Source organism: Prenolepis imparis, unplaced genomic scaffold, assembly GCF_030444845.1.
Source record: "Prenolepis imparis isolate NDT839.2.m4 unplaced genomic scaffold, iyPreImpa1.0 SCAF_9, whole genome shotgun sequence".
Taxonomy (NCBI): Eukaryota; Metazoa; Arthropoda; class Insecta; order Hymenoptera; family Formicidae; genus Prenolepis; species Prenolepis imparis.
Genome location: NW_028141167.1, coordinates 356,871 through 384,542, shown reverse-complemented (window position 1 = coordinate 384,542; position 27,672 = coordinate 356,871). Strand labels below are relative to the sequence as shown.

General features: G+C 36.2%; 4 protein-coding genes across 8 annotated transcripts in view; 3 read left to right on the top strand and 1 right to left on the bottom strand.

The window, feature by feature from the left end:
- Positions 1-13,269, top strand: part of LOC145940479 (protein tramtrack, beta isoform-like) — a 47,234-nt gene extending 33,965 nt beyond the window's left edge. For 3 of the 4 annotated variants that reach the window (XM_083045686.1, XM_083045684.1, XM_083045685.1), the window contains exon 5: positions 439-6,041. In XM_083045686.1, coding sequence (XP_082901812.1) covers positions 439-1,151 — 713 coding nt within the window. In that variant the 3' untranslated portion in view covers positions 1,152-6,041. Of the gene's footprint in view, positions 1-438; positions 6,042-6,826; positions 7,093-7,357; positions 7,634-7,968 lie in introns of those variants that run through there. The other variant, XM_083045687.1, reaches the window with a different exon arrangement.
- Positions 13,270-14,004: 735 nt separating this feature from the next.
- On the top strand, positions 14,005-16,826 carry Fz (frizzled class receptor). Its single transcript, XM_083045683.1, has 3 exons — positions 14,005-14,856; positions 15,106-15,485; positions 15,762-16,826. Exons 1-3 carry the CDS (start codon positions 14,012-14,014, stop codon positions 16,298-16,300), a joined length of 1,764 nt encoding a protein of 587 aa, XP_082901809.1. The 5' UTR covers positions 14,005-14,011; the 3' UTR covers positions 16,301-16,826.
- Positions 16,827-16,979: 153 nt separating this feature from the next.
- Positions 16,980-22,173, bottom strand: LOC145940484 (uncharacterized). The gene is made up of 4 exons (XM_083045699.1): positions 21,677-22,173; positions 20,222-20,662; positions 19,325-19,589; positions 16,980-18,948 (listed from the first exon to the last, which is right to left on the bottom strand). The coding sequence occupies exons 1-4, from the start codon at positions 21,738-21,740 to the stop codon at positions 18,723-18,725; spliced, it is 996 nt and encodes a 331-aa protein (XP_082901825.1). The 5' UTR covers positions 21,741-22,173; the 3' UTR covers positions 16,980-18,722.
- Positions 22,174-23,639: 1,466 nt separating this feature from the next.
- On the top strand, positions 23,640-27,427 carry LOC145940638 (pre-mRNA-splicing factor 38B). 2 transcript variants are annotated; one of them, XM_083046001.1, is made up of 6 exons: positions 23,640-23,963; positions 24,288-24,571; positions 25,540-25,703; positions 25,915-26,319; positions 26,629-26,865; positions 27,082-27,427. In XM_083046001.1, the coding sequence occupies exons 1-6, from the start codon at positions 23,933-23,935 to the stop codon at positions 27,152-27,154; spliced, it is 1,194 nt and encodes a 397-aa protein (XP_082902127.1). In that variant the 5' UTR covers positions 23,640-23,932; the 3' UTR covers positions 27,155-27,427. The 2 variants fall into 2 exon arrangements, with proteins under 2 accessions (XP_082902127.1, XP_082902128.1); XM_083046002.1 differs by having other exon boundaries at positions 23,641-23,963; positions 25,552-25,703.
- Positions 27,428-27,672: the final 245 nt, after the last annotated feature.

Below are 27,672 nucleotides of genomic sequence, written 5' to 3'. Positions count from 1 at the left end.
ATGTTTACAATATCGATATCTTCGAAAGAAAGACATATTTTTCTTAAACATCTATATTTTTGGAGAAAGTATCGATAATTTTGACAATATATCATTAGCGCAAATATAATAATTATATGAAAAATAAGAATAATTAAAAAAAAATACAGTTTAAAACACATTTTCAAAGAAATGTTTCATTTAGGATCGATTAGTAATAGTAATTACATATCGATTTTAAGAATAAGATCGAAGTAAATGGAAGATTAGCGAAATCTGTATTAAATAGTGTTGATACTTTCGAAGAAACTATAGAACACCCTTTATATTTTTGTTTAATATTTGATTGAGTGAATTGATACAAGTGTCGATATACATTATACTTAGTTAAATTGAATTAGTTCTTTACATGAATTGAATTTAATTCGATAACACTTACTAATTATAATCTTCCCGCAGAGTTCTCGTCGAACAAATCGGATAGCGGCAACGAGACCTGGAAAGAGAAGGGCCGCGGCCTGAACCAGGGTTCTTCACCAGCTGCGATGGAGATATCGTCGTCTCCGAATTCCTCGTCGTCCTCGTCGTCGTCCAACGCACGGGCGAACACGTCGTCGTCGACGTCAACGACAAACGCGGTGCCAACGACGACGAACGCGGGCGCGACATCGACGACGACGAGCGCGGGCAGCGGCGCCCTGACCCGGAGCTCGTCGGCGTCGCCGGCTTCCCGGACTTCGAGTGGCGGCGGTGCAAACACCGCGTCCGGTGCTGGCGTGATGTCCGCGCCCAGCGGTCGTCAGGCACCGAAGCGTAGAGTGCGACGTCGCGCGAGCTCGCAATCCCAGGATCCGGCCGAACAGCTGACGGAGATGTCGGTGCGCGGCTTAAATCTCTTCCGTTACGCTTCCATCAACGAGGGCGTTTATCAGTGTACCGAATGCGCCAAGCTCGACATCCAGAAGACGTTCAAGAACAAGTATAGCTTCCAGCGGCACGCGTTCCTCTACCACGAGGGTCATCAGCGCAAGGTGTTTCCCTGCCCGGTATGCGGCAAGGAGTTCTCGCGGCCGGACAAGATGAAGAATCACATGAAGACCGTGCACGATTGTTTTATGCCCAAGGATTGCGTCATGCCCTTCGGCTTTTATCTGTCTGGTACCGGGCCTTAGCGGGCGGGGCGAGGGCGAGGTGGGCTGCCGATCGGCCCGGCGGCGGTTCAAAGGCACGCGAGGAGACCCGGTGCCACCGCGACGTCCTTTAGGCGCGGCGGTCGCTCTTGAGTCTTGAGCGATGCCCGTTTGGCAACGGGGTGGGCGAATCACGGATTTTATCAAGATTGAAGGATTGAAGGATCTAAAAACAGAAGCAGCGCAATCTTTGAAAAATTATTTGAAAAAAATTGCGTTTAGATAATATATATATATATATATATGCATGTATAAGCGTTCAGGAGCGTTTTATACTATAATGATGATTAGATATCAAATGTACACATTTTCGAATCGTTTGTATATCATTAACTTGTTTTAGAATTGCAAAAATGAAAAAGAACTAATTCGATCTTTTCATAATGATACAGTAATTGCGACTGCCTTTGTTAGTGGAGCTGCCACGGACAATCGATAAGTAAGCAAATTGCTTTCCAGCGAGAGAAATCTTGCGGAACAAGTTGCCGAAGAAAGTGAGTTGACTGTTGATTGGATATTATTATGTTTAACGTTTTACTTGTTCGCCTGTTGCTATCATCGCGTTTGCCGACATACGTAAGATATCATCTCACGCCAAAAAAAAATTTGGACCAATCGCGTAGCCCATCTCACCCCCGCGATGACGGTAATGATCGATGATGATTCGTTTCGCCGTATCGTCCGCGAAGCGAAAAGAGATTTTTTAAAGAGAGAGAGAGACAGTGTTATTTTTTGAAGAAGATGCGAGAAAACGAGAGAGCGAGCTCAAAGGAAGTCTAGAGAGGGTGGGAGAGACACCGATAAAATGTGATGACAAAGGAGACGAAAAAGAAAAAGAAAATAGCCTTCTTTAGCTTCCTATGTACATTAGTATTATATGATCCTCGAACTGTGCAATAACGAGCTCGATCTTCGTTCGCTCGTCGCATCACGTAATTCAGGAATAACAAGGAATTGCGGAGATGAATTGTGGTGCATGTGTGCATTAGCATTACAAAAAAAAATTTACGAATTCTATTTATTAAATTCTCGATTAGGAAGCATGAAAGAAATGTGATGATTAAAGTAAAAATATAATTATCTAAAATATATAAGACAAAAATTTAAGTCGAGACGATTAAATCGATAGAAATTCGCTTTCTACATGCACCACGAAATAGTGTCGTAATTCTTATACCCTGAACAAGTCCTCATATCAAATATTCGAGAAGTTGAAAATTGATCCTGCGAGCAACACCGAAAGTTATAGATTTTCTTATTGAAGTATACTCAGATTCTTTATAACACTTGCGATATTCAAGTTGCTTCAAAAAAAATTAAGAAACATTTATTTCTTAAGAGGATTCGACTTTTCGGGGCTTGAATCGAAAATCTATTGCTAAATGACAAATTCTTTCCGCTAAAAAGAGACAAATGATGAAGAAAAAGATTACAACTTTCGATTTCTGACGTTTCACGAACAATACAAATACAAATAATTTTGACACATTAAATATATCTTTTACGCTAGCAATATATCTTTCGAATTTTATATATACACATTAAATATTTTATGTTTTAAATAAAATGTTTTTTTTTTAATTAGAGAATCCATTCGAAATTAAATGTAAATTTAGAAAAACTATTTGTCGATTTATATTTCCTTAAAATTTAATTTGTCAAAAGTAATTTATTTGTTAAAAGGAAAGAACTTGATTTAGGTTTGATCAAATAATGTATTCCTGCTTCGCTATGGAATTTTTTCGCGCGCATGCAATACAATATATAAGAAAATTGTCAAAATAAAGGGACGGCAAATCATTGTTTCGTGAAACGTGAGAATGAATATATCAATTCTCTCGACATATACATATGTGAAAAAAAAAGAGAAAATAAAAAAAGAAGAAACGGACGAGAGTGTATATTTATCGTATAAGTATATTAGTATGGCATTAATCAATGCCTAAATAGACAAAGAGAAAGAAAGGAAAAAAAGATTCGAAAGAACATAATGTATCCTGTGTAGTATAATCTCGTTTGGTGTACAGGTTTCTTTCTCTTCTTTCCTGAATATCTTTCCTGTTTTTTTTGTCTCTCGAAGAAGTGTATTATAGAAGCATTATTGATTATTAACTAGTTATTTGCTATTATCGATTACTCTTTCGCACTTGCTATTGATACAACCATAACATTATTCTTATTGTCACTGTTATTATATTACATTATATTATTATTATTTTTATTATTATTGTTCGATAAGGATTATTAACTTTTAGCTCTGGACCAGCATGGATATAAAAATTGGTTATTATTACACTAATTATTATTATTATTATTATTATTATATTAGGCATGTAAGCGAACACAAGACGCACGCGCACGTAGAGAGCAGATATGTTGTATATGTACACAAACATTGCAGAGAGACGCACGATATATGAGTCTCAAGTTTCTCTTTTCCTTGCCTTTTATCGTCTCCAAAAAAATCCAAACAAAGAGATCTATATCCTGTTCGGAATATATTGTTGACAAGGGAGAAAGAATGAGAAAGTGAGAAGATGAGGGATGACACCAGCTGTCATTTAATTCTTCAAGAATTATAAAGAACAATTCCTGCGTGTATATGTACATCTTTATCAATGAATCGACCTCGCAAAAGCTTTCGAGGGAGCACCGAGAATCGAAAGCAGTATTTTGGTCTTCCGCATTGGTGTTATCCGTGTACGCGTGTGAGAGAGAAAGATAAAACGTAAAAATGTAAATGCGTATGTGAGAGTGAGAAAAGAAAGTTATTTAAAAGAATACATACATATGTATGTACGCATGTATAGAGAGAGAGAGAGAGAGAGAGAGAGAGAGAAAGAAAAGAGATATATGTATATCATATGAGAGGGATTGTGCATGTGCTTGTGCTTGTGATTTCTTTCTCAGCAGGAGTCCGCGGTGGCCTTTGCCTTGAGATATCAAAGTCACATTGATAACTTTTATGTTACACATATAATAATGTGTTCGAAAGAATGATATGGTATTCATACATCGTGAGATCTTTCGTAACTTTTCGATACAAAATTCTAACTTTGTTCGCGATACAGTTATTTTATTTAAGCCATAAAACTTTAAAATCATAGTTATCTAGTATGTGTATAGCCTTATCTGCTGGTATCTCACAAATTTGTAATGTTAGTACTTCTCTAAAAACAAAAATAAAAAAAAAATTATAAAATTTTAAAATTTGTAAATAATTTTTCTTTATTTAATACACACACACACACACACATTTATATTAACAAAGAGTATCTTTGATTCATTTACGATCGATTTGTTTAATATTACTAATGGGCTAATGACACTAATATCTCAAAGCAAGGTCTTCCGATAACACGTTTAAGAACGTGTCACCTTTCCTCTCTGTTTTCCAAGGCGCGACGCAAGCAATGGCGAACTTACTTTTTAGTTTCATATGATTACTATTATATATATATTGCTACGTTACTATGACGTTATTTGCTATTTTTTTGACACATGGTCGAATTAACGTTTATTATTTGATTTTCCAATTTTATTATGTGTAACATAGGTATTATAATTAGAAGAGGAGCGCGCGAGATGCGTTTAGGCTTTAAAGGAGACCCGGCGCGTTCAGCGGAGCGAAACGCGAGACATAGCAAAATGCGATTATATTATATTAATATTATTATATTATATATATATATATTATTCTATTCACACGATGCAGATATTTTATTTAAGCGTTAAATGGTATATATATTATATATAGACAGAGAAAGAGAGTTTTAAACGATAATTATGTCGCCCCTCTTCCGCCTTTTCAAAATTTGTACGAGAGAAAAGGAAAAGGATCGTTTAACATGATTGTGCATAAATTTTATTCCATAAATTTGCATTCGCGATTCGTCATAATCGACCGATCGCACGAGCAACTAATAAATTCTCGGAAAATATGAAAAAAAGAGCATATTTTTTTAGTAATAACAGTTATAAACATAATTCAAAAAATAACTCGTATGCGTTATTCATACTATTGTGCCTCTTTCAATGTCTTCCGAAAACGAGAAAGAAGATTTATATCAATTGTTCATTAGCAGCGGGCATTTGCGAAAGTTTTCTCCGACAAAATTTTTATAAAATAATGTATACAATCCAAAAAAAAAATTAAAACAAAATTAATTTCTTTGAAATTTTGATCCTATGAAACATCCTGTAATCGTTTGATCTACATTCCTTTTTAAAAGAATTTATAGAATTGTAAAATTTAAATTAATTAAATTTACGAATTTTAATCAAAATCAATTTGTACATATAATTATTTTAAATATCTTAATATATGCAGTGTATAAACGTACCTGCTATTTTATGATGGAATAATAATTTGTCGGAGAAAAAATTTTATTTATCACAGATATACCGCTGAACCGATTATCCTCGCTGTAGCAATTGTGTTTGCAATAGGAAGAGGGGGCAGATATTTTGTACGCATTTCGAAAGTGATTTATAAAAAAAAAAAAAGAAAAAGAAAAAAAAATACGTTGCGAATGAAAAAGAAAATATATATTATATATATAAAAAAAAAAATATATATATATATATGTACGTGTTCTACATATATACATATTAATATAATATACATTGGAGAACAATAATGCAGGTGAAGAAATAAGATGCACACGTTCGCACATTATATCACGGAATCTGTCCTTATGATTATATGTACGTTTCGGATGTACCTATATGTATATCTTTGGTGCCTGGTGGCGAGAAGAACGATAACGCACACAATCTAATAATAATAATTATTATTTTTATTTGTTTTTATCTAATTGTAGTTTCTTTCTTTGTAACTTTTTGTGATATACATTGCAATAGTTTAGCGGAGTCTGTCTCTTGTATTATTCTCCACTCTCTGCAAACATAACTCCTCGCGCGCATTTATCGAATTTCTCGTATATAGGATGTCTCTATTATCGCGCATTTTTTCTCGATAATTCTTTATATTCGATAAGAACTGTGAGCTTTTAAGATGTTAGTCAGCTCGTGAGTTATAAACACTCCAAGGGGTTAGCGGATTAAGTTTATTTATAAATTTTATATTTCCTGCACACTTTTCCAAATTTAATAAAGTTTATATTTATTTTCACATAAGATCTTAATTCATTATTTTAAATATAAGGCTACATAATTGAAAATTGAGAAGCGAAAAGAAATCGTTATTTAATAAACTAGCCCCTAACTGACTTGACATAATGGAGCACATTTTGATATCTTTGACAAATTCGAAATGGTACTCGAGCAAGAGTGCCATTATGCATATATTTGCCGATATTTTTAAGCTTATTCGAAGAGATTTAGAAATGCACTGTTAAATATTTAAATAATATTTTAAATAAAACTAAGATATTCGAAAATTTTCCGAGTGTTTTAGTGTATCGATCGGTACCAATTCAATTAGAATAAGAGAAAGTTGCGATGAAATATTTTTTCCGAAGCAGTTGTTTTATATACACGGTTCTTTTATAAATAAAAAAAAATGGTTGACGATTGGTTCCTCGTGGGATAACAAAGGTCGCATACCCAGTTAATTAACGGTAAATTAACAGTGAATTAACGGTGTTTAATTGAAGCTATCTACCTTTTTTTCTCATTGCATGTGCAATCGGCAGATCAGTTGCTGCCGCAGCTGCCGAGCGACATCACCTTCGAAATCTGCAGCTCGTCGTCGCCGTCGTCGCCAGCTGCGCCGGCTTCGTCGACCCCGTCCTCGGTGACGCACGGCGGCGGCGACGATGAAGGTACCGGCGCTTTCATCAAGACCGAGAGGGTGGTCAGTGGAGTTCACTTCCTGACGGATCGCGCGGAGGAGGAACGGGCCGACCTTCTGCTATCCAAATCGGAAGCCGGCGAGAGCGAACCGGAAGTCAGGAAGCAGGTTGGTTGTCCGCGATGCGGATTTTTCATTTCCACTACTTTAATTCCTGAAAAATTTTTAATTATTTTCAATTCCTAAATTTTTAGTTTGGGTTTTGAAAGTGCATGACGAATAATTGGTAAATAGGACAATTCAAGATTACTTTGTGAAATAAAACTTGTTGGAATTCGTAAATCGATAATAGCGAAGCGAAAGAGAAAAAGAGAGGGAGCGGAATAGAGAGGAGACACCAAGAAAACACCAATAAACGTTATTTTCTCGAAAGCTGCTGGAATACCTCATTCAAAACGACGGTTCCGTAGTCTGCAAGTGGTGCGGCGAGGTGCTACCATCGCGAACCCGTTGGTACAGACACAAGTACAAGCTGCACGTGTCGACTCAGGTGGCTCAACCGGCGCCGCTCTTCAAGTGCCACAGCTGTAACGCGTACTTCAAATCCCGCAAAGGCTACATCGGTCACTTGAGTTCCCGTCACTCCGACAACGAGAATGATGAGAATCGCGAGGAGCCTGGCAACAAAAAGCCGCGCAAGACTTCCGACGTGAGTATTAATTACTTACATAATATAGTAGAGTACATAGCTGAGAGGAAATTAAGGAAGTGCATTGATAATTTTATATTTTTGCTACAAGTTGCGTGAGTGTGTGAAGGGTCTGAATTTTCTATTATATTCTAAAATTTATTCTTGGTACAACACTGATACTTTTTTTTTCAAAAATATTGATACCACTCGATTCTAATTTAGAAAGTAGTGGTACCACTCAATATTCAAGTCTTCAAAGCTTTGATATTGTATTTCAAGTATCTTTTTTTGAAGTATTGATTTTCTTCCAAAATTAATCATACAAAATATCCTGACAATATATTATTATATAGATCGGCAAAGGTCCGGATTGGGAGCAACAGCGGGAAAAGGAGGAGAAGCTGGTGGCGGACATAATTGACCGGGTAAAGCGGGAATGCGAGGCACAGGGCGAAACGGTAACGAGGCGCGGCTATTCCAGGAGGTCTACCATCATGAATAGCTAAGGTTGCCGAGTCAGCCGCATCGGCAACCTTCTTTACGAGGGGCAACCATATCATCGTCGGGCGAGGCCCTCCTCGTGATCCCGAAGAGGACCGTTCAAGGTCGACTCGTTCGACCCCTATCGGGCGCTCCCTCTCCCTCCTTCATTTTCTCATATATATAGATATCGATCTTTATTTTCGACACGTAGAGAACGGCATAGTGATTCCTTTAAATATGATAAGGAAAATTGCAGGAAGGGAGAGGGCCGTAAAGGGTTCGAACGTCTTCCGGATTCGCGAAGAAGATACGTTCCTGATAATCGAACGAGCTATTATACGTTCGGGTGATGTAAAAATAAGGGACACGGCTGCGTATATTTTTTTTCCGGTCAGCTGTGGATGACAAACGTCAACGATGACGTTGTTTTGATCGTTGCAATCGATCCTTGTAAATAGAAAAAAAAACACCTTTCTTCGTCGCGTATCAGCGAGCTGCAAAAAGAACTCTCGATTATCCGGCGTGAGAGCGAGTAAAAGATTCCGTCACAGATTTATTTGAATTTTATTATTTCAAATTTATCGTAAATTTATTAATAAAATTTTATTATTTTTTTAATTTAAAGTCATAGTTACGATTAATTATGAAATTAATTTTATATTATAGAAAGAAGGATAAGATGACATAATATCGAAAAGAGAGCAATCAAAACAAATAAAACAAATCTGCGCGATCAAAGTTAGAGATAATTAAAAAGGCATAATTCATTATGCGACAGAAAAAGAGAGAGAAAGAGAAAGAGAGACACAGTTAACGTTTCGACAAATATATTTTATCTAGAACTCGGAGCAAGAGTTGACGAACGATATCAAAGTAACATTCTTAGAGATAGCAATAGATATAAAATTTTAGCTTTTAGATCTTTTTAATCTTTAATTATATGTATAAAATTTTCCTTTGATATTTATATTTCTCATTCATTTAAGATCACGCAATCGAGAGTTGTTTGCACGCTGTTTCGTTACGAGAGAAGGGCTTTCCTTCCGAAAAAATAAACGAGAGAGAAAGAGAAAAAGAGAGAGAAAATCCAGTGCCAAATGTATATCTTCCCAGGCGCACGGCGATTGTTTGCTCAACAAGTGCGACCGTATTGTAACGATTTTTTGTTTCTATTAATTTTTGGTGACGTGCGCTTAGTCCCACTAATACTGCGTGTCCATGCCAATGATAGTGCTCGTGCGATAGAGTGAGAGCACACGATATTTTCGCCAAAAAAATAGAAGATAATTATTTTAAGAATCTATTAATTAAATAAATTAATATCAATTAATATATAAATGCAATATATATATATATATATATATATATATATATATATATTGAACGTGTATGTAATGTTTTTTGACATTGCGATACGACACGCGACATATATAAAGTATAGAGAATTAAAAGAAATCTTATCGACACACATACGGGTATACCGATATTTAATTATATTTACTCAATTATGCAATCTCTCACGTCTCGTCTCACAAATATAGACGATTATTTCTGCGAATTGAAGACACGCAGAAGGTGCGGACAAGCACGCTAATTGCATTCGGATAATGAAATTGACACGGTTATTAGTGTCGCTAGTGGAACACTAGATAGATTCATAGATAGATAGATAGATAGACGAATATATCTGTGCGTGCGTTTAATCGCAAAAGTACATTTTCAAGGAAGAGTTTTCGAAGAAAAAAAAGTGACTATACATCAGAATGATATTATTTCAACAATTTAATTTTTATAAATATTCTCTTATATTTGCGCTTGTCAAACAATTTTAGAGTTAATACAATTTTGCGTTATTTTTAAAGATACAATTTTTATTACTTGCATATATATGAATTTATTAATATTTTATATAAATTGTTGCGAAAAAATATTTCAAACTCTCTTTGTGAATTTTTAACTTATTCTTTTAAATTCGCCTTTACACAATTTTTTATTAATTTTTAATCTTCCTCGAACGTATGGACTTTTATAATCGAGCGCACGTGACGTCTACGAATAAGTATGATATAATGCGCGCTGATTGGCCGAATACGTGCAATGAGCGCATTATACTCGTATATTAATCTCGCTGAAATATTCCAAGAAAGTCTGTCCATTTTTTCGAATGTCTCGAAAGTATTTTAATCTCTATTATCTTGTCTTGCGCACCAACTGGATGCAACGCCATAAGAATCGCGTTACATCGCGCAATATACATATATATATACATATATATGTAGGATGTCCCTCGTGAATAAATAAAACAGGACAGCCTGTAACAAATCTTACACACACATATACACGTAGACATTCACACGCAAAAGTATACAAGACTAGTTTAAGTTTGGTGCTAATGGGACGAGATAAAAAAAATACACAATTAACAAGATATACACGTACATACACATTTCCTACACACAAATGCGCGCTTCCTTTATTAGACGCGTTGAAACGCGTCGATTAATTACGTCGAATCGTAATCGCGGCGGCGAGAATCTCTTATGATCTCGCGCGTCGAATATTACAATCGCAATCGTGAGTACAGATGTGAATGCAGATGTGAGAGAATATAATGTGCTTGCGCTGGTGCACATTGGTGCATATCAAATCCTTTGGCCCGTATCGCGCTTTTATTAACATTAACTAACAATAAGCGGCACCGAGTCTCTCTCTTGCCCAAAAGATTGTACCAAGGCTGTGTTTATAGTCTTAAAAAGCGCTGTTCTAAACAGCTAAAAAAAACCAAAAAGGCTACAAAATCGTGCAACGTGTGTACCAGTGAAGGATATATTCTCTGGTAAGCTTTGGTTCGTCGAAACAGAGAGAATGCCGCCTCCTGCTTGCCTCCCTCTTAATTAATTTAAAGGGAATAATTTCGATTAAATTAAATGATAAAAAAAGAATTTTAATTATAAGAATTAATATAATAGATTAACGGAAAAAAAAAAAAAATGATGGAAGAAAACAGGCTCTTTCGCAAAAGAATTATATTATTATCATTACGAGATCATTATCGTTGTCTTCCCTCTGAAAGATCTTTCTCTTTATCCTTACATCTCTATATCAATTATTATAGAATTGAATTTATAAGCGTTATCTAAAAAATTTCTACCGCAATCTGCTAATGAATTACTAACACCGTAGTAAATAAAAATTATACAGATTTTGTGAAAAAAATTCCGCATATATACGATGAAAGAGTTACATAAAAAACCTCTCTATAGCTCTCTTTTAAAAAGATTTAGGAAAAAGTATTGTTTATTTATAGATCAAAAAGAGATACGGACTTTTAGTCATTATTAACATTTCGAATCCTATGCATTCTGAAGATGAGTGTTATTAAAAAATATATATAGCCGCAAATAAGATATTTTGTATCGTTAGATTTTTAGATTCTATACATGTATATACAAAACCGCAGAGAAGACTTGCGTTTGATTTTGTCTTAAATTTGTCACTCGACATTGTGCCAATAGCAAAGTTTGCGATCAATTTTAAAATTTATCATTATGCAGAATTACTAATAGCAATTCTAAAAAATAATAGAATTTTTTAGCTTAAAGACAGTGCTTCCTCACACAAATAGCCACTCATAATAATGCTCTTACCGATGACCTCTGGCATTGTCGATAAGAAAACCTTCCATAATAGGATATCAATCGTCTTCCATAATATCCATAATTACTATATAAGTACAGCATATTTTTTGATCCATATTAAGAAATTAATCTCTTCCTTTTAATTTTCTCCTTATCTCTTTTTAAAAATTATAATAAATTTCTCTTTCGCATAAGAAAAAATAAATAAAAGATGAAATTGAAATGAAATCTTGAAACACAGTTCTAGTTTTAAACAGATTAGGAATTTAATGTTACAAGCTTCTTTTCTTTCTCGATATTCGTTAAATTAAATATTCTTTTTTTATATTCAATTATTCATTAATCAACAAAGAAAATTAATTAAGACTGGGAGGCATTCGAGTGGCGGCACACTTCAAATCTTCCATAATGACTCTTAAATGTTAAATAATACTAATCGTAAGATGTAAGAAGGCTGAGCTCCTGCAAACTGTGAGCGCGACTTGCGAGTGTGAGCTGGGAATACATTCGTGCGAGGAGATAAAATTATTTATTTGTTTACAAATAAACGAGGTGCAAATTCGCGGTTCGGGCGGCTCGCGCGATTTCTTCAATAACTGTAATATTGGTCAATATACGGGTCGCTCATTTCCAACACCCGCTATTATCTCTAATGTTAATATGTTATAATGAGAATGAGATAAAATAACTAAATATTCTTCTTAAAGATAAAAAAAAAAATAAACGCTCGTTTTCAGTTTGAAAAAATAAAATATTTTTTACACTTGTCAAAAAGACATTAAATTTTTTTTAATATAAAATAATTTTTGCGTTTAAAAATTTTTGCAATTATTATCAATCATTATAATAATCGCCAAATAAAGTGTTATACTCTGTATTTTAAAATAGCTGAGAAATTATTTTTATGCTGCATATCAATAAAAATTATCTCATTTGATAAAATGTACAATTAAACTTTCGCGTGTTCTTAATAATAGATCTTTTTGTTTTCAACTTTTCCTTTAGTTCTCAATTTTAAAATTGTTATAAAAAATTCGACATGTAGAATGAGACGTACTAAAAAATTGTCGTTGCAAAAATAAATTTTGAGTGGAAAAGCGAATAATGGACAGAAATATACATAATCATCACACAATGTGAAAAAAAACGCGTAAAATGATAAGTTAAATTTATATATAGAAATTAATGATCTGATTAAGAACAGAAAGCTTAAAATATGAAGATTCGATTGTATATAGTTTTATCAATTAGATTTCGGAACAATTTTTGGGAACAGCGGTTTTTGGAAATGCATAGCTCGCAAAAGAGGCCATTACGTTGTAAATAACGCAGCAAGTGCGAACGCCCGTAAATATGAACCGTCTAAAAAAGTGCATAAAAATGTACGTATACGTACTGTAAGCGTAAAAGGGAGAGTTCTTGTAGTACTTACGATCGTGCGCGCCGAAGACGAGATCGTCAGCGAGGGCTAACAGGACGTATTATGCATTATGTGTCGGGAAGGAAATAAAATCAAAATCGATCGATCGAGAATCTCCGTCTTTTTATCCACCATCTCCTTCTGCCTTTGTTCATTTCAATCTGTATCAATAATATATAATATAAGTATATATATAATATCGATGGTTAAAAGTTCATATACTGATCTGAATATCTTCAAGTTGGATTCTTTCAAGAAAAAACGAGCCAACAATGCGTTACTTAATTAATTTGATTTAATTTTACTATCATTCTTACCGTATCATCTTTCCTCGCCTTTCAATCTTCCGCCGAGACTCTTCTAAAGTCATAAAGCAGTGAGGTCTAGAAAGGAAAATGCCCCTATCCTATCCGTGGACGTTCTCCATAGATAAAAAATGATATAGATGTCGTAAGATTGGGTAATATTTAATTTGCTTTGTCGGGCGCACATGATTGGCTGTTATCGCGAGAAACCTAGAAATTTCCTATTCGATAGCCAATGATGCGACAGATACGGGCGTTGTATATTTCGGCCAATGAAAATGTCAGTAGTCGAAATGCCTAGAAGGCAAAGTTTCTCATTGGACACGATACGGACCTCCTCTAACCTCCTCTGTAACTGTTTACACCGCTACTCCGCGTCCATATCATTCATCATCTTCCGATCATCTCCACCTTCGCTATCACCATCCTTGTATACGTTCCGACCTCACGTCACCACCCTCGTCCCTCGTCGCGTTTGCATAAATCTCGGAATGTTTCGCGCGGACAATCAACAACGGTGGTCGTGAGTGCTGCGAAGAGGAGGCCGAAGATGCTCTGGACGGCGATGATCGGCATGATCGGCATGATTCTGTCGAGCGTGGTGGCTGTCACCGCCGCCCTGCACTCCTCCACCGCTCTGAACGGCGGCGGTGATTCTCTTCCTCATCACGGCCGTTGCGAGCCCATCACCATCAACCTCTGCATGAACATCCCTTACAACGAGACGATCATGCCGAACCTGATGAATCACCAGAAGCAGGAGGACGCCGGCCAGGAGGTGCACCAGTACATGCCGCTCGTGAAGATGAAGTGCAGCCCGGATCTTCGTTTCTTCCTGTGCACCGTCTACGCGCCCGTGTGCACCATCATCGAGAAGGCGATACCCCCGTGCCGGTCGCTCTGCGAGAGCGCCCGTTCCGGTTGCGAGGGACTGATGAACAGCTTCGGTTTCGCGTGGCCGGAGGCCTTAGATTGCTCCAAGATGCCGGAGAACGACGGCACGGAGCTCTGCGTGGGTACCAACGAGACTACGACGCCTCAAGAACCAGCCGCCCCGGTTTATCCTCCGCCTCGCATGCCGATTGCGGAGTTTCAGCCACCCTGGAACGAGGGTTCGAAGCCTTATGGCGGCAGCGGTGGCAACGGTTTCGCCATAGGTGCCAGAGACTTTGGCTTTGTCTGTCCCGTTCAGTTTAAGGTTCCTCATGGATTAGGGTACTCTCTCAAGGTCGGAGACAAGGTGGAGGCTGATTGCGGAGCACCTTGCGACGGCATGTTCTTCACCGAGAGGGAGAGAAGATTCTCGAGGGTGTGGGTCGGTACTTGGGCTGCTATTTGCGCCGCGTCGTGCTTCTTTACGTTCCTGACGTTTCTCATCGATACGGATAGATTTAGGTAAAGTTTATTCTTCTTTGGAGATTGAGCTGCATAGTATTTTTGTGGAATGTATTGTGCAACAAGTTTGTAAGAAATTATTGTTGGATTTACAACAAATATAATCATAATTCATAATTTAATGAATGGATCATTAAATAATTAAAATAAATTGTGTTATACAATTGATAAAAACAAGAGCTTGAGAATTGTAGCTATTATTGTGTATAATCTTTAAAGAAATTTAATTGTTTTCGATTTTTTGCCCAGGTATCCCGAAAGACCCATCATTTTCTTGTCTGTATGTTACCTGATGGTAGCATTGGTTTACGTGATCGGTTGGGCAGCAGGCAACTCCATAGCCTGTAGAGAACCATTTCCACCACCTTTGGGTATTCGAATACAGATGCCATCGACAATCACGCAGGGTACCAAGCATGAACTGTGCACTGTACTCTTCATGGTCCTTTATTTCTTTGGCATGGCGTCAAGTATCTGGTGGGTCATCCTCACTCTCACATGGTTCCTGGCTGCTGGATTAAAGTGGGGACACGAAGCGATCGAGACCAACTCGCAATACTTTCATCTGGCTGCCTGGGCCGCCCCGGCCGTGAAGACTGTTACTATCCTAGCGATGGGAAAAGTAGAAGGTGAGGAGAGATAATTAAAAACAAATATTATATTTTATATACAAAAATGTAGATATGAAATGCGCTCTACACGTTTTCTTCTTTTAATGACAAGCATATTAAAAGTAAAGCTCAGAATATTAATCATAGTGTTAATACTTAAGTTAGTTGTACAATTAGTTATAACAGTGTAGTTTTAAACGAAGTTTTTTTATATATATTTTTATATTACTTTTATTAATTATATATTTATAAAGAACATACACATTTTTATACTTATATCTAATTTATTTGCAGGCGATACATTATCTGGAGTTTGCTATGTCGGGCTTTGGAACGTGGAGGCTCTTCGGGGTTTTGTACTGGCGCCGCTATGCGTCTATCTTATACTGGGTACCGCCTTCCTTCTAGCGGGTTTCGTCTCGCTCTTTCGCATCCGCACAGTGATGAAGCACGATGGCACAAAGACCGATAAGCTCGAAAAACTCATGATTCGCATCGGCATCTTCTCCGTGCTCTACATCGTACCTGCCCTGATCGTAATCGCCTGTCTTTTCTACGAGCAAGCGTATTTCGATCAATGGATGCTTACATGGAACATGGAGATGTGCTCACGTCCGGGTCCGCAATCTCTCTATTCGTTGCCATGCCCGGTTGGTGAACGCACGCGCGATCTTGGTCGCAGACCAGAATTCGAGGTCTTCATGATCAAGTATCTCATGGCAATGATTGTCGGTATAACCAGTAGTTTCTGGGTATGGTCCAAGAAAACGCTCACTAGTTGGCAACAATTCTTCCATCACATAAGAGGTCACCGCGCCGAGGCCTACGTTTAAGATCGGAGGGCTACGTTTTGCTCTCACCAATATCTCTATACTCCTTTTATAATCCCGAGAAATCAGTGAATCTGACTTGAAAATGATCGTAAATATTGATAAAGTTTTCAAAAATAACATTTTGATAAGGACGAACTAATGTTTTTCAGCATAGATTTTTATGTAGATTTTTTATGACTGACTATTGGGCAATTAAAAGGACAACAATGTTTCCAATAGAAGGAACTGCTTATGACATCGCGAGTTTTATGATGACGATAATGATGCTACTCGTGTAGGTTCATTAAATAAGTGGTCGCACTAGCAAAAGTGATGCCGGACTTTCAAATGTTATGTTCTTTCGCATAATGTAAAAAATGTCATTTTTCATTATAACCAGTTAGTGTTACAATCAAGTATCCAATCATTAGTTTTTAACAAAAATTTTAATTCATTATTTAAAGAAAGCTAAAATTTCTCACTCGATTTATCTTATGTATTTTATTTATGTATACATTATTATTTATATTATAATTATTTTGCAGTCTTTCTAGTTTTTGAAAATCCATAGTTTATAACAACAAAATCAGATCTGAATCAAGCTAACGATAGTAATATTTTACACGTACTTTGTGGTTCTCTCATGAATAATTAAAGGCGTGCATTAATATGCGTCGCGGTGCCAAATAAGTTTTTTTGTCTCTGACGTTTCTCTACCGTGTGATTTACGGCTCTGTGGAATATTCAGACTGAATATCAGTCAGGTTAAAAGTATTATTAGACAACGTTCGTTTTTTTTGTTTTTTTTTGTTTTTAAGTAGAATAATCTGGTCTCTTTTTTACAAATGATTTTTCTTTTTTATTATGCTTAAATTGAATGTGTGCTCAAATGCCGTAGCAGACAAATCAAATGTTCAAAGTTTTTAAAGCAGCTAATCGGATTTGAGGATCCGATATAATATAAGAATTAAGATTTTAATAACAAATTCGATTAAACGCACCTAATGCGCACTGATGCGTCATACGTTTTATAGTATGTACATTAAACAATTAGACTGGATTCTGTAAATATTCAACATAAGTTATCACATTGTGTATTACAGAATATACATATATTGAATATTTCATCAATCAAGGCACTTTATATATTATAGTTCTTTTTTTTAATATATCTACATATATTATTAAATGCAACAAGTTTTAGTTTACATCAGTGCGCATAATCTTTGCATCTAATCGAATTTTTCAGTATAGGGATTATTAAGATTCACAGATTTTAATAATTGTGAATCGTACTTCATACTGCCGAATTTTCTCGAATTCTGATTTTATCTGATAGAGAACAAATCTATTATTACGCTTAATTTATACGAGGCGCACTTAGGGACATAAAAAAATGCAATAATACTCAAGCGAAGACTTTTGACGGCATGGCACTTGCTGGCCGTACATATATTTGTTTCTTTTTTTTCAATAAAACTCGTTAAGAACGAACTTTTTCGATGCTCGAACCTTTTTCCACGCGAATTTATTATCGTCTGGACTATATAATGTCGAATATTAAGGTCGCGTCTCGAATTTCAACGAGATTAGCTTGTAAGATTGGCTCGTAAATGTGCTACTTTAGGTTTACACTGACGTTGTATATAATTATATGCGTTTTTTTAATTCTATATACTCCATGTATTATAATATATTTTTTAAAAACTCTGTACATATATATACATCAACATGTTATGCATGATTAAACTTGCGCGAACAAACCGCAAATTCGTCCAAACTGAAATTGCCGAGCTTTTGTCTACGAAAATTTCGTGCTACAAAATGCGATACGCGTGATTATATATTATTGTGCACGCGAGAGACGCATGAATATATCGCATACGCGAGATATAAATTTTATGATTGCTATATTCTTTATATAATAAACGAGAGATGCATATATCTATCTATATATATATATATGTGTGTGTGTGTGTGTGTATTATATAAATTTTAATTTCCCTTTACTTAACAGTTTATTTACAGATAATCTTTTTACAAGATTATGTGGTAATATACAAATACAAGTATAAAGTGTCTGCCTACACCTTCTGTAATTATATTTAAAAATTGAAGTTTTACAAATTATACAGAATAAGATAATATTATAGAATCTCTTACTTATCTCGATTCAGAGACAAGATCTTATATTATTAAATCTCTATTTAAATTTATACAAAATATACGAATTGATATTATACATATATGATAAGTATCATTATAGAAAACAAATTATGTTTATCTCAGCCAATATTAGTAAATATCATTATAAATTTCTTTTCGTAATTTTTATAATGCTAATATTTTATGTTTAAATTTTCTCATTACACTGTCACTTCTCATCAAAATACGATACGGTATACTTTAATATACAAAAGATATTTTATAGAAGAAATAATTATTATGAACCTGAAGATTGTTTTACCTTCGGCATTTTGAGCAAACCGATTCTCCTCAGATGTTTTACAATTACTGGAGTCGCAGTCAAGGATATCGATATTCGAACAGGTGCAAGTAGTTTATGAATGGTATAAGCTATTACAAAGTCCGTCGAGGTTTTCAGCACATTACTCAACTGTTCGTGCCCACTTGTCCACTTCTGTACGAAAGGCATCACATCGATCCCACTGAAATTAGAAATTTATGTCATGTGGAGAAGAAACGACAAAAGACTTCTTCAAGATAGACTTTGAAAAGCAAAATAACAATTCAATAAAATAGTATTAATAATAAAATAAAAAAAGTAAATTATTTTGAAAATTGTCATGTTATATGAAATATGAGAAGAAAAAATTAATGTGTGTTAAATAGATGAGTTATGAGAAATTGATTATATACAGTTGCGCTCCAGAAATTGCGCACATATTTGGAAAATATTTAAATTCTTTGTTAAATTAATTAACACGTGTTTTCATTATATATATAATTTCTTAATATAAATCTTCGATATTTTTAGGCAAAAAGAAAATGTGTACAATTTCTAGATGAAATTTCATGACTGACCTAATGACCACCATGTAACAACAACCGAGACTTATCAGTGAAATAGTAACGTGAAAGGCAATGAGAGTGCCACCATAATCCCTCAACATCAGGCGAAATCTTTCCCGTTTCGGCATGAGCGCGATCGCCATCGGTGTCAATTGATCCTTTTGAGCGCCCTTTGGCGCCTTGGAGCCATAAGTCGAGTAGCTCATTCTGATGATATAGCTCGGCCAGCATGTCGCTCGTAAAAGCGGACTCGTTATGAAGGCATTAGTTGCGGTACCTGAGCGATATAATTGCCTGATGTGAATTTCTTACTTATGGATGCTTACAGAAGCTTGCGCAGTTCTTACATCTTGAAGATCTAAGATTCTCAAATGTATAAGAACTTTTGACGGAGCTTATGTGACCATCCAACAATGCAATTCATTAATATAAAAAGGAAATAAAAAATTGTTATATGTATTAATTTGTGGTGCTAAACTTTGAATCCTAGTACAAATTCTTCGATTCTTAAATATATGTAACTATCAACAAGAATTAATTTAAATAATTTTCAAACAATTTGATTGTTTTATATTGATAATGAAATAATTTATATACATATATTTATAACTAATTTATGTTATTTTTTTATACATTTAGATTCTTAAGTTCAAAGTATCGAAACATTGGCCTAGTTTACATTGTACACTTGATACACGTATCAAATAGTAAATAACTAGTACATTGGTTCAGTTATTGGTTGATCAGCTCAAATGCACTACTTGATACGCACATCAAGTGCTCGATGTAAACAAGGCCATTATCATCTAGGATTCAAAGTGTAATAGGATCAAAAGATGCAAGTCGCAAGGAAGCGAAGAAGGGGAAAGCACCTCTACCCTCCAGAATCCACTCAAAGGTCGCTCTTACACGACAGCCTACGGTAGTGGGAGCGCTGCATATCCTCGGCAATATATTTGTTGTCGCGGGACCACTGTCCACCGGGCATGTTGAGATGCATGGACCTGCCGTGCGATGAGAAGGGCTTAGGGACGTTGCTCTGCATCGTGCCGTTTAGACTGACGGCGCCGAAGCAATCGTACGAGTCCACGTGACCATTGTCACGGATCTTGGGAAAACCAGAGCAGTTCGCCGTGGAGATGATCGCGTCGCCATTCTTCTCAGCATACAGGGCAATATCGCGCACACGTTCCGGAGTGAAGCGACCCGTCTCGTTGGCGAAGATGTCGCAAACGTTGTTCGGCAAATCGAGCATCGGCGGATCCGGATAACGACGTACGCTCGTCACGTGCAGCGCCTGTTGCTTCCGATGAATCGCTGCTGGAGTCGCATACTGTATTTCCAGATGTGCTACAATTTAAAAAAGAGATTATGTTATTATATATTATAATATTAAATATTATGTTATTATATGTTAAAGAGAAATTTATTACATAGAGATTATTAGGTCTTACACAGAAGAGACAAGGATAAGAGAATAAAACAAAAGATCATAACTAAATATAAAAAGATTAGTTTTGGTTATATGAAATAATTCTTAAAAAATTGTATAAATATATAAATTATAATAATTTATTATATTATATGAAGATTATTGTATATGTAATATATGCCAATGTCCACTCTCTGTATTTTATAATTAAAATACATATAATAAGGTAAAAAATAAAGTATATAAAGAATGATAAAATCATATACATTTGATAATTGCAATATCCATCATTTAATAGTATTATAACATGATAGAAGATTATGCAAAATCTGAATGTCATGTACATATATATATTTTATGAAGTGTAAGGATGATAAATTAAAATTTTTTAATAAGATAAAAATTATAACATTATACATGTATGGTAAGACGCTATTTAAAAAAGTCTAAGAAATAAATTTGCTATAAATATATAGATTTATCAGTAATAAAAGATTAAGAGACTGAGCTACAATGTTGGCTAGATAATTGATACTGTTGATGTCATAGATTATAGATGAAAAAAACATCTTTCAATGTCAGGATAATAACACTCATGCACTTTGGACTTTGAGGAAAAAAGTCCATTCTAGAAAGAAAATAACTAACTTAAATGATATTGTTTAACGCTATAAATACTACAAATATTTCAAAATAATTCCTAAAAACATGAATGAATCTCGAAAATCGCTCTTTTCAACATAAACATAAATAACGGAAACTAGCAAATTAAGATCCAGCAGGATAACTTGTAATTATTTCTCTAATATTTGATATCCATCTCTATATCCAACTATATATAAAAGATTATGCTATTTTTTATATAATATTATAATATTATATGTATTGTCCTGTAGATAAAATAATGATGTGTAAAAGTACTTTTTACATACCTGCACGTGAAATGCGAAATAAGGAATTGTACATGTCCAACGTGCCGATTCTCGACAATGCCATCGTCGAATTGACCAAATATTTGAAGCTGCGTGAAAAAAACGATACACCAAACGTCGTCGAAGATTAATAGAATAATTTAGAAACGAAAGAAATAACCTTGTCTGCACAGCAGTCAAGGCATAACAAGACGTAGTTGCCTTTCTCTTTATAAAGCCCGCTACACATGATGCAATGATGCATTAGGGTGCGATTTCACTATCAATTTGTCGCTAGCGTCTAATTGATCACGTGATCTGATTTGTGACGCTAGCGTCAAGAAGAAAAAGCTTGATTTGTTTAGCTTTCAGAGAACGAAGAACGAGACGCTTGTCATAGTTGTAACTTGGACGCTAGGCTGTTTTCACGCCAGCGTCAACAGACGCTAACGTCAATTTGTTTTTATTGATGCTTGACGCTGAAATCCAGCGTCACAGCGTCAAGTGAAAATGCACTCTTACGATACGCCATAAAGATGAAGAAGACAACGAAGGGAAACTCTCTACGCAAAGTTGCGCTGGAAAATTCCGCGATTAGCCTCCATATGTTCTAGGGACTTTAGAGAATGCTCGACTGCGATTCGTCGATTAGCTTACGGCGAGAGGGAGAGAGCGCGTGTCGATATGCGCGCGCGTTCGACTTTAACCTTCAAGTGGCGCTGCGTCGCGCGGCGGTCGGAATTCGGCGGCGCGGAGTGGGGGTGAGTGGTGGGGGGTGCGCCGTGCGCCGCGCGCGCATCCCCCCACCACTCACCCCCACTCCGCGCCGCCGAATTCCGACCGCCGCGCGACCACGTGACGCAGCGCCACTTGAAGATTAAAGTCGAACGCGCGCGCATATCGGTGGTTGATGTTCCATCTACGTATTTTATTACGTCTGTGGGCCGTGTTTTTATTCCTCCTTCCTACTGTTATGGCACGTGAATTTTTCACTCATTTCTATCATTTGAATCATTTGATTGATCAGAGCGAAAGAGATAAGAATTTCTCCATCCCGATATATCGATCAAATATTTGTAGCGTCAGTTTAAGCGTTAATTTAATTTAATCTCATTGTCAGTTGTATATCAAATGCGTTAGTTGCACTTTGTATATACCGGTGAGCGAAGTGAAGTTAACCAGTTACTGTTTGATTTAATTTTAATATAAGGGTGCGATTTCACTATCAATTTGTCGCTAGCGTCTAATTGATCACGTGATCTGATTTGTGACGCTAGCGTCAAGAAGAAAAAGCTTGATTTGTTCAGCTTTCAGAGAACGAAGAACGAGACGCTTGTCATAGTTGTAACTTGGACACTAGGCTGTTTTCACGCCAGCGTCAACAGACGCTAACGTCAATTTGTTTTTATTGATGCTTGACGCTGAAATCCAGCGTCACAGCGTCAAGTGAAAATGCACCCTTATAATAGTTGTAAAATAATTTTCATTGAGCAATCAAAATAAAAAAATTAAGGTCTTTTTGTCCTGATTGATCGATCAAACGTTTAGAAAACTTTTTTATATTTATTTATCAATTAAATAATATAATATATTAATTTATTATAATAAATAATACAATAATATAATCTAATTAAATAATATAAGAGAATTTGACAAGAAGATATAGCTATGTTGATTTAATTTTCGAAATTAACTAAAAAAAACCGTCTTAATTTTGATATAAGGGTTGTGTTCAAAAATCTGCTCGTTAAAATTAGAGTAAATGTGTTTCTGCTGGCGTAACGAAAACGAGCGTAAAGCCTGTGATTGGCCAAGCTCTTTTACGCCGTACGCTGCTCCATGGGACTGCACCTTGATTGGTCAATCGAATGCTACTCCGACGAGAGGTAGATTTTCGAACACAATCAGAATCAGAGATATGCGCATCTTCCCCACCAAGCAGTCTATGCCTATAGCCAATATATGTTCTGTGAGCCAAAGGTCAGATATGTGTGCGTGTGTACGTGTGTGTGTATACTGGATGACTCGATTTAACGCATATCAAAGGTGATCGCGCAACAAAGTATATATATTTATATACACATCGCAATTGCAATTTCTCTGTTTTTTGTTCGCCGCAAAAATTAACGTCAGTCTCGCGACTTTCAAAACAAGAACCGTGGAGAATCTTTCTCGAAAGTGCAGAAACAATCCGAAACTAAACCGAGTACGCCAATCGTTGTTGGCCACGACCGATGCCAAGACTCGACACGAGTCTCGTCCACGGATCGCTCGAACATGCAAACGCAGGAAGCGGAAGGTGCGGATGGTGAGTAGACGCGCGTTTCTCATCCTCGCGGAAATACAATCCTCGTTTTCGATTATACCATATATTATTATTCACGAAATGATCTCCACTGTCTCCAATGACCTCCTGTGTCTCTTTCGACGACTTAACCTTGCTTCGCGTACATGTCCAACTACTTCCCAATCTCTACTAGATCTACTAGATAAGTTTTCGAATTTTGTTTACATTTATTTGTTTATATGTAATAAGTAAATGTGTGTACAACGTTTTTTAATATTCTGCTTCATAAAAATATCGACGATTGTAGTTTGCTATGAAATGTATCGATACTTTCTTATCTCACAGGTTCACCATGGAACAATTCCAGTGGCTGCGACGAGGATCGCAAAACAGTTCAAAAGGAGGGCAAAAAGTCAAATGTATTACCTTTATGGGGCAACGAGAGGACTATGAACTTGAATCCTTTGATTCTTACCAATATACAATCGTCGCACTATTTCAAGGTGAATCTGTATGAGCTCAAGACTTACCACGAGGTGATTGATGAGATTTACTACAAGGTTTCCCATCTAGAACCATGGGAAAAGGGCAGCAGAAAAACTGCAGGCCAGACTGGCATGTGTGGAGGCGTGAGTATGTTTTCTCAGAAGAAATGTCAATCTCTTTTTTTCCTTTCATTCTTTTTATCTCCTTTCTTTAATTATTGTCTTTGTTAGAAGTATAAGGTTTGAGAGAAAGAGTGAGAGAGAGAGAGAGAGAGAGAGAGAGAGAGAGAGAGAGAGAGAGAGAGAGAGAGAGAGAGAGAGAGAGAGAGAGAGAAAGAGATAACATCGCATGTCGATGTATTCGCTTGTACACAGAAAACTGATTGTAGCACTAGCCGACGACTTATGGGCGAATTGTCAGACGAGAGATGAAATTCCTGATGCTGAAAGACGTTCAGGTCGATAATTGACGTTGATCTGGACGTAGCGATGCGTTCGACGCGTGAGAGAAATATTGATTATTGTTATCGCAAGATGGTTTTCAAGCATAACAGAACTCGTCTTTGTTTCCTTTTCTATTTAACATATTAAATTCGATGGTGCTTAAATATTCCCATGTTACTTTTAAATGTTCAGAAAATAATTTGTATTTGTCAATTTGTAAGATAAAAAGTTTAAATTTTGACATTTGTAAAAAAAAAGATTTATAATAGACAAATTTACATATTTACATTGAACGATGATCATGCTACAATAAATACAATGACATGATGTGAAGCAGAGACTGAGTTCTGACGCTTGTTACAGATGGAATTGCAATATAATAAGAAAAAAATCATCTAATTAATATTGTTGAAACTATTTATAAGCCAAAGGCTTATATCGTATATATGAAAAGTTCAATGATAATTTTTTAATAATAAAACCACACGTTCGTGCAATGGTAATGTTACCAATATTGGTGTTTATTTAACCCTTTCGGTACTATTACCATTACTGCACGTTGCGTCAAGTGTTTACCGCACCACTTATTGCAGAGTAGCATGTATTCGGTCCATATGTTGTACGGTAACACGAATGTGATTTAACTGACTGAGGGGGTGTAAATTTAGCGGTTCATGCAGGTACGAGGCGTGGGAGCTGGCGGGATTGTCTCCACGGCTTATTGTCTACTGTACAAACTCTTTACGCTGAGGCTAACCAGGAAGCAACTGAATGGGCTCATCAATCATCCGGATTCGCCCTACATCCGCGCCTTGGGATTTATGTACATTAGGTGATTTGATCTTACAATTAGTATCTTGGTGTAATATATATCTTAGTGTGATCTTATAGATCTTAGTGTAATATATATCGCAAGGAGTTATACGCAAAGTTCGTTAAAATTACTTTCGCGTATAATTTTTAATGAAAAATATAATTTAGCTAATTCTTTATACGAATATCTAATCGTCCAAGTACTAAGTCGATCACGATTACAATTACAGATATACGCAGCCACCGGCAGACTTGTTCAGCTGGTATAGCGACTACCTGGAGGATGAAGAGGAGCTCGATGTAAAGGCAGGCGGTGGACAAACAATGAAGATGGGCGATATCCTCAAGCAGTTTCTAACGAAACTCGAATGGTTTTCCACGTTGTTTCCGCGGATTCCGGTGCCGATCCAGAAGGATCTGGAGTTGCGACTTGCCGAGCGGTTTCCGCAGCAGCAGGTGAACGCGCGCAACGCTAAGCCACCGATCACGCTTAACAGCCACGGCAAGTACGGCAATAAAGACAACCGTAATAAGGACAACGGCAATCTGATGTCGCGCAACCAACAGCCCCGACATATCCCCGACAGTGAGGCTCAGTGGGGCGAGGCGGAACGTACGAGCCACTGGCGTGCCAGGTGCGTCCACGTGGTATGAATACAACGATCACGTTATTTATTAAGATTTCTTTGCTTAAAGTGTTGCGTGCATGTATAATATATTATCATTGATTTTGTTTCGATACTCGTCAGGAAATGAGGTCGAGGCGAGACTCGTAAACACGAGGAAAAACTCTTAGGAAATTATTATCCCTATATGTATATATGTTTGCCATTGACATTTAACGAGGAAGTGAGAAAGTAATAACTCCCGCGCGTACATGTAGATTGTACCTTGCAATCGGGACAACCAATGTCATACTTCCGTTTGAACGTATCTCTTTGCAGATCCGATGAGGATCGCAAGGACAAGAATAGGGATCGTGATCGAGAGCGAGAGAGGTTGCGGGAACGCGATAGAGACAGAGCTCGTGAAAGGGATCGCGAGAGGGATAAACCCGGCAGAAAATCCGGCAGTCGTGACAGAAACAGAAGACAGAGGGACTACAGAAGTCGCAGCAAAGACAAATCGTACAGAGATCGGAGTAGAGATCGTCATCGCGACAAAGATCGGCATCGGGATAGGTGAGGAGAAGTACAAAAGATAGTACAAGAGAAAGAAAAAAATTTACAGACAATATTTTTCATTTCTAACGTCATAATTCAATATGATTGAAACAAAGCAAAAATTTTCAAGTTTTTAAATTATGTTCTCCATGTTTGAATTTCTTACATTTAAATTTTTCTTGCGTTTTTTTCAGGATTAATGCAAATTTTAAAGAATGATTGTTTCAATTCTAGAAAAAATTCACCATATGACTATGCCACAGAATTGGCACGTGAGCGCGAAAGACAACGAAGGGAAAAAGAATGAGAGATGAGAGGGATTCTTTCTCTTTCTGCATATACTATGTATATATTTAATTATTTATATGAACGATGGGGATTAAGAGAGAGTGATAGTAAGCTATCATACCGAACCATCCATCATCATATACTAGCGCGCATATCTATCATCATGTGCGCGTTTACAGAGGGATGTATTCTGAAGCAGGAAGAATGTACTAGCCTAAGTTTAATTCGTCTATATTCACATATATGTAGTTTACATGTTTTTATAAAATAAACTCGTCACACTGTCACTGCTCACTGCCGCCTTTTACCGTATATCCTGTGATATTTTTATGCCTTGAAAGATTTGTTCAAACAAAAAATTAATTTGTTTTCAACAGTTTTTTTTCATATAAAATATTAGATTGTCCTATATATGTATAAATTGAATGTATTGTATGTAATAAAAAAATAATTTCGAGCAATTTTAATCATATTGTAATTGTGAAATGTCTAATTATTTTACAATTAGTTGCTTTTTCTTTTGCAAATTTCCCTATC

Coding starts and splice junctions, on each gene's coding strand:
- LOC145940638 (XM_083046001.1), top strand. CDS start 23,933: ATGCAAACGCAGGAAGCGGAAGGTGCGGATG. Junction 23,964..24,287: donor GGAAGCGGAAGGTGCGGATG/GTGAGTAGACGC, acceptor CTTATCTCACAG/GTTCACCATGGAACAATTCC. Junction 26,320..26,628: donor ACGAGCCACTGGCGTGCCAG/GTGCGTCCACGT, acceptor ATCTCTTTGCAG/ATCCGATGAGGATCGCAAGG.
- Fz (XM_083045683.1), top strand. CDS start 14,012: ATGCTCTGGACGGCGATGATCGGCATGATCGGCATGATTCTGTCGAGC. Junction 14,857..15,105: donor ATCGATACGGATAGATTTAG/GTAAAGTTTATT, acceptor TTTTTTGCCCAG/GTATCCCGAAAGACCCATCA. Junction 15,486..15,761: donor AGCGATGGGAAAAGTAGAAG/GTGAGGAGAGAT, acceptor ATTTATTTGCAG/GCGATACATTATCTGGAGTT.
- LOC145940484 (XM_083045699.1), bottom strand. CDS start 21,740: ATGGCATTGTCGAGAATCGGCACGTTGGACATGTACAATTCCTTATTT. Junction 20,663..21,676: donor ATTTCGCATTTCACGTGCAG/GTATGTAAAAAG, acceptor TTTAAATTGTAG/CACATCTGGAAATACAGTAT. Junction 18,949..19,324: donor TGTTACATGGTGGTCATTAG/GTCAGTCATGAA, acceptor TTCTAATTTCAG/TGGGATCGATGTGATGCCTT.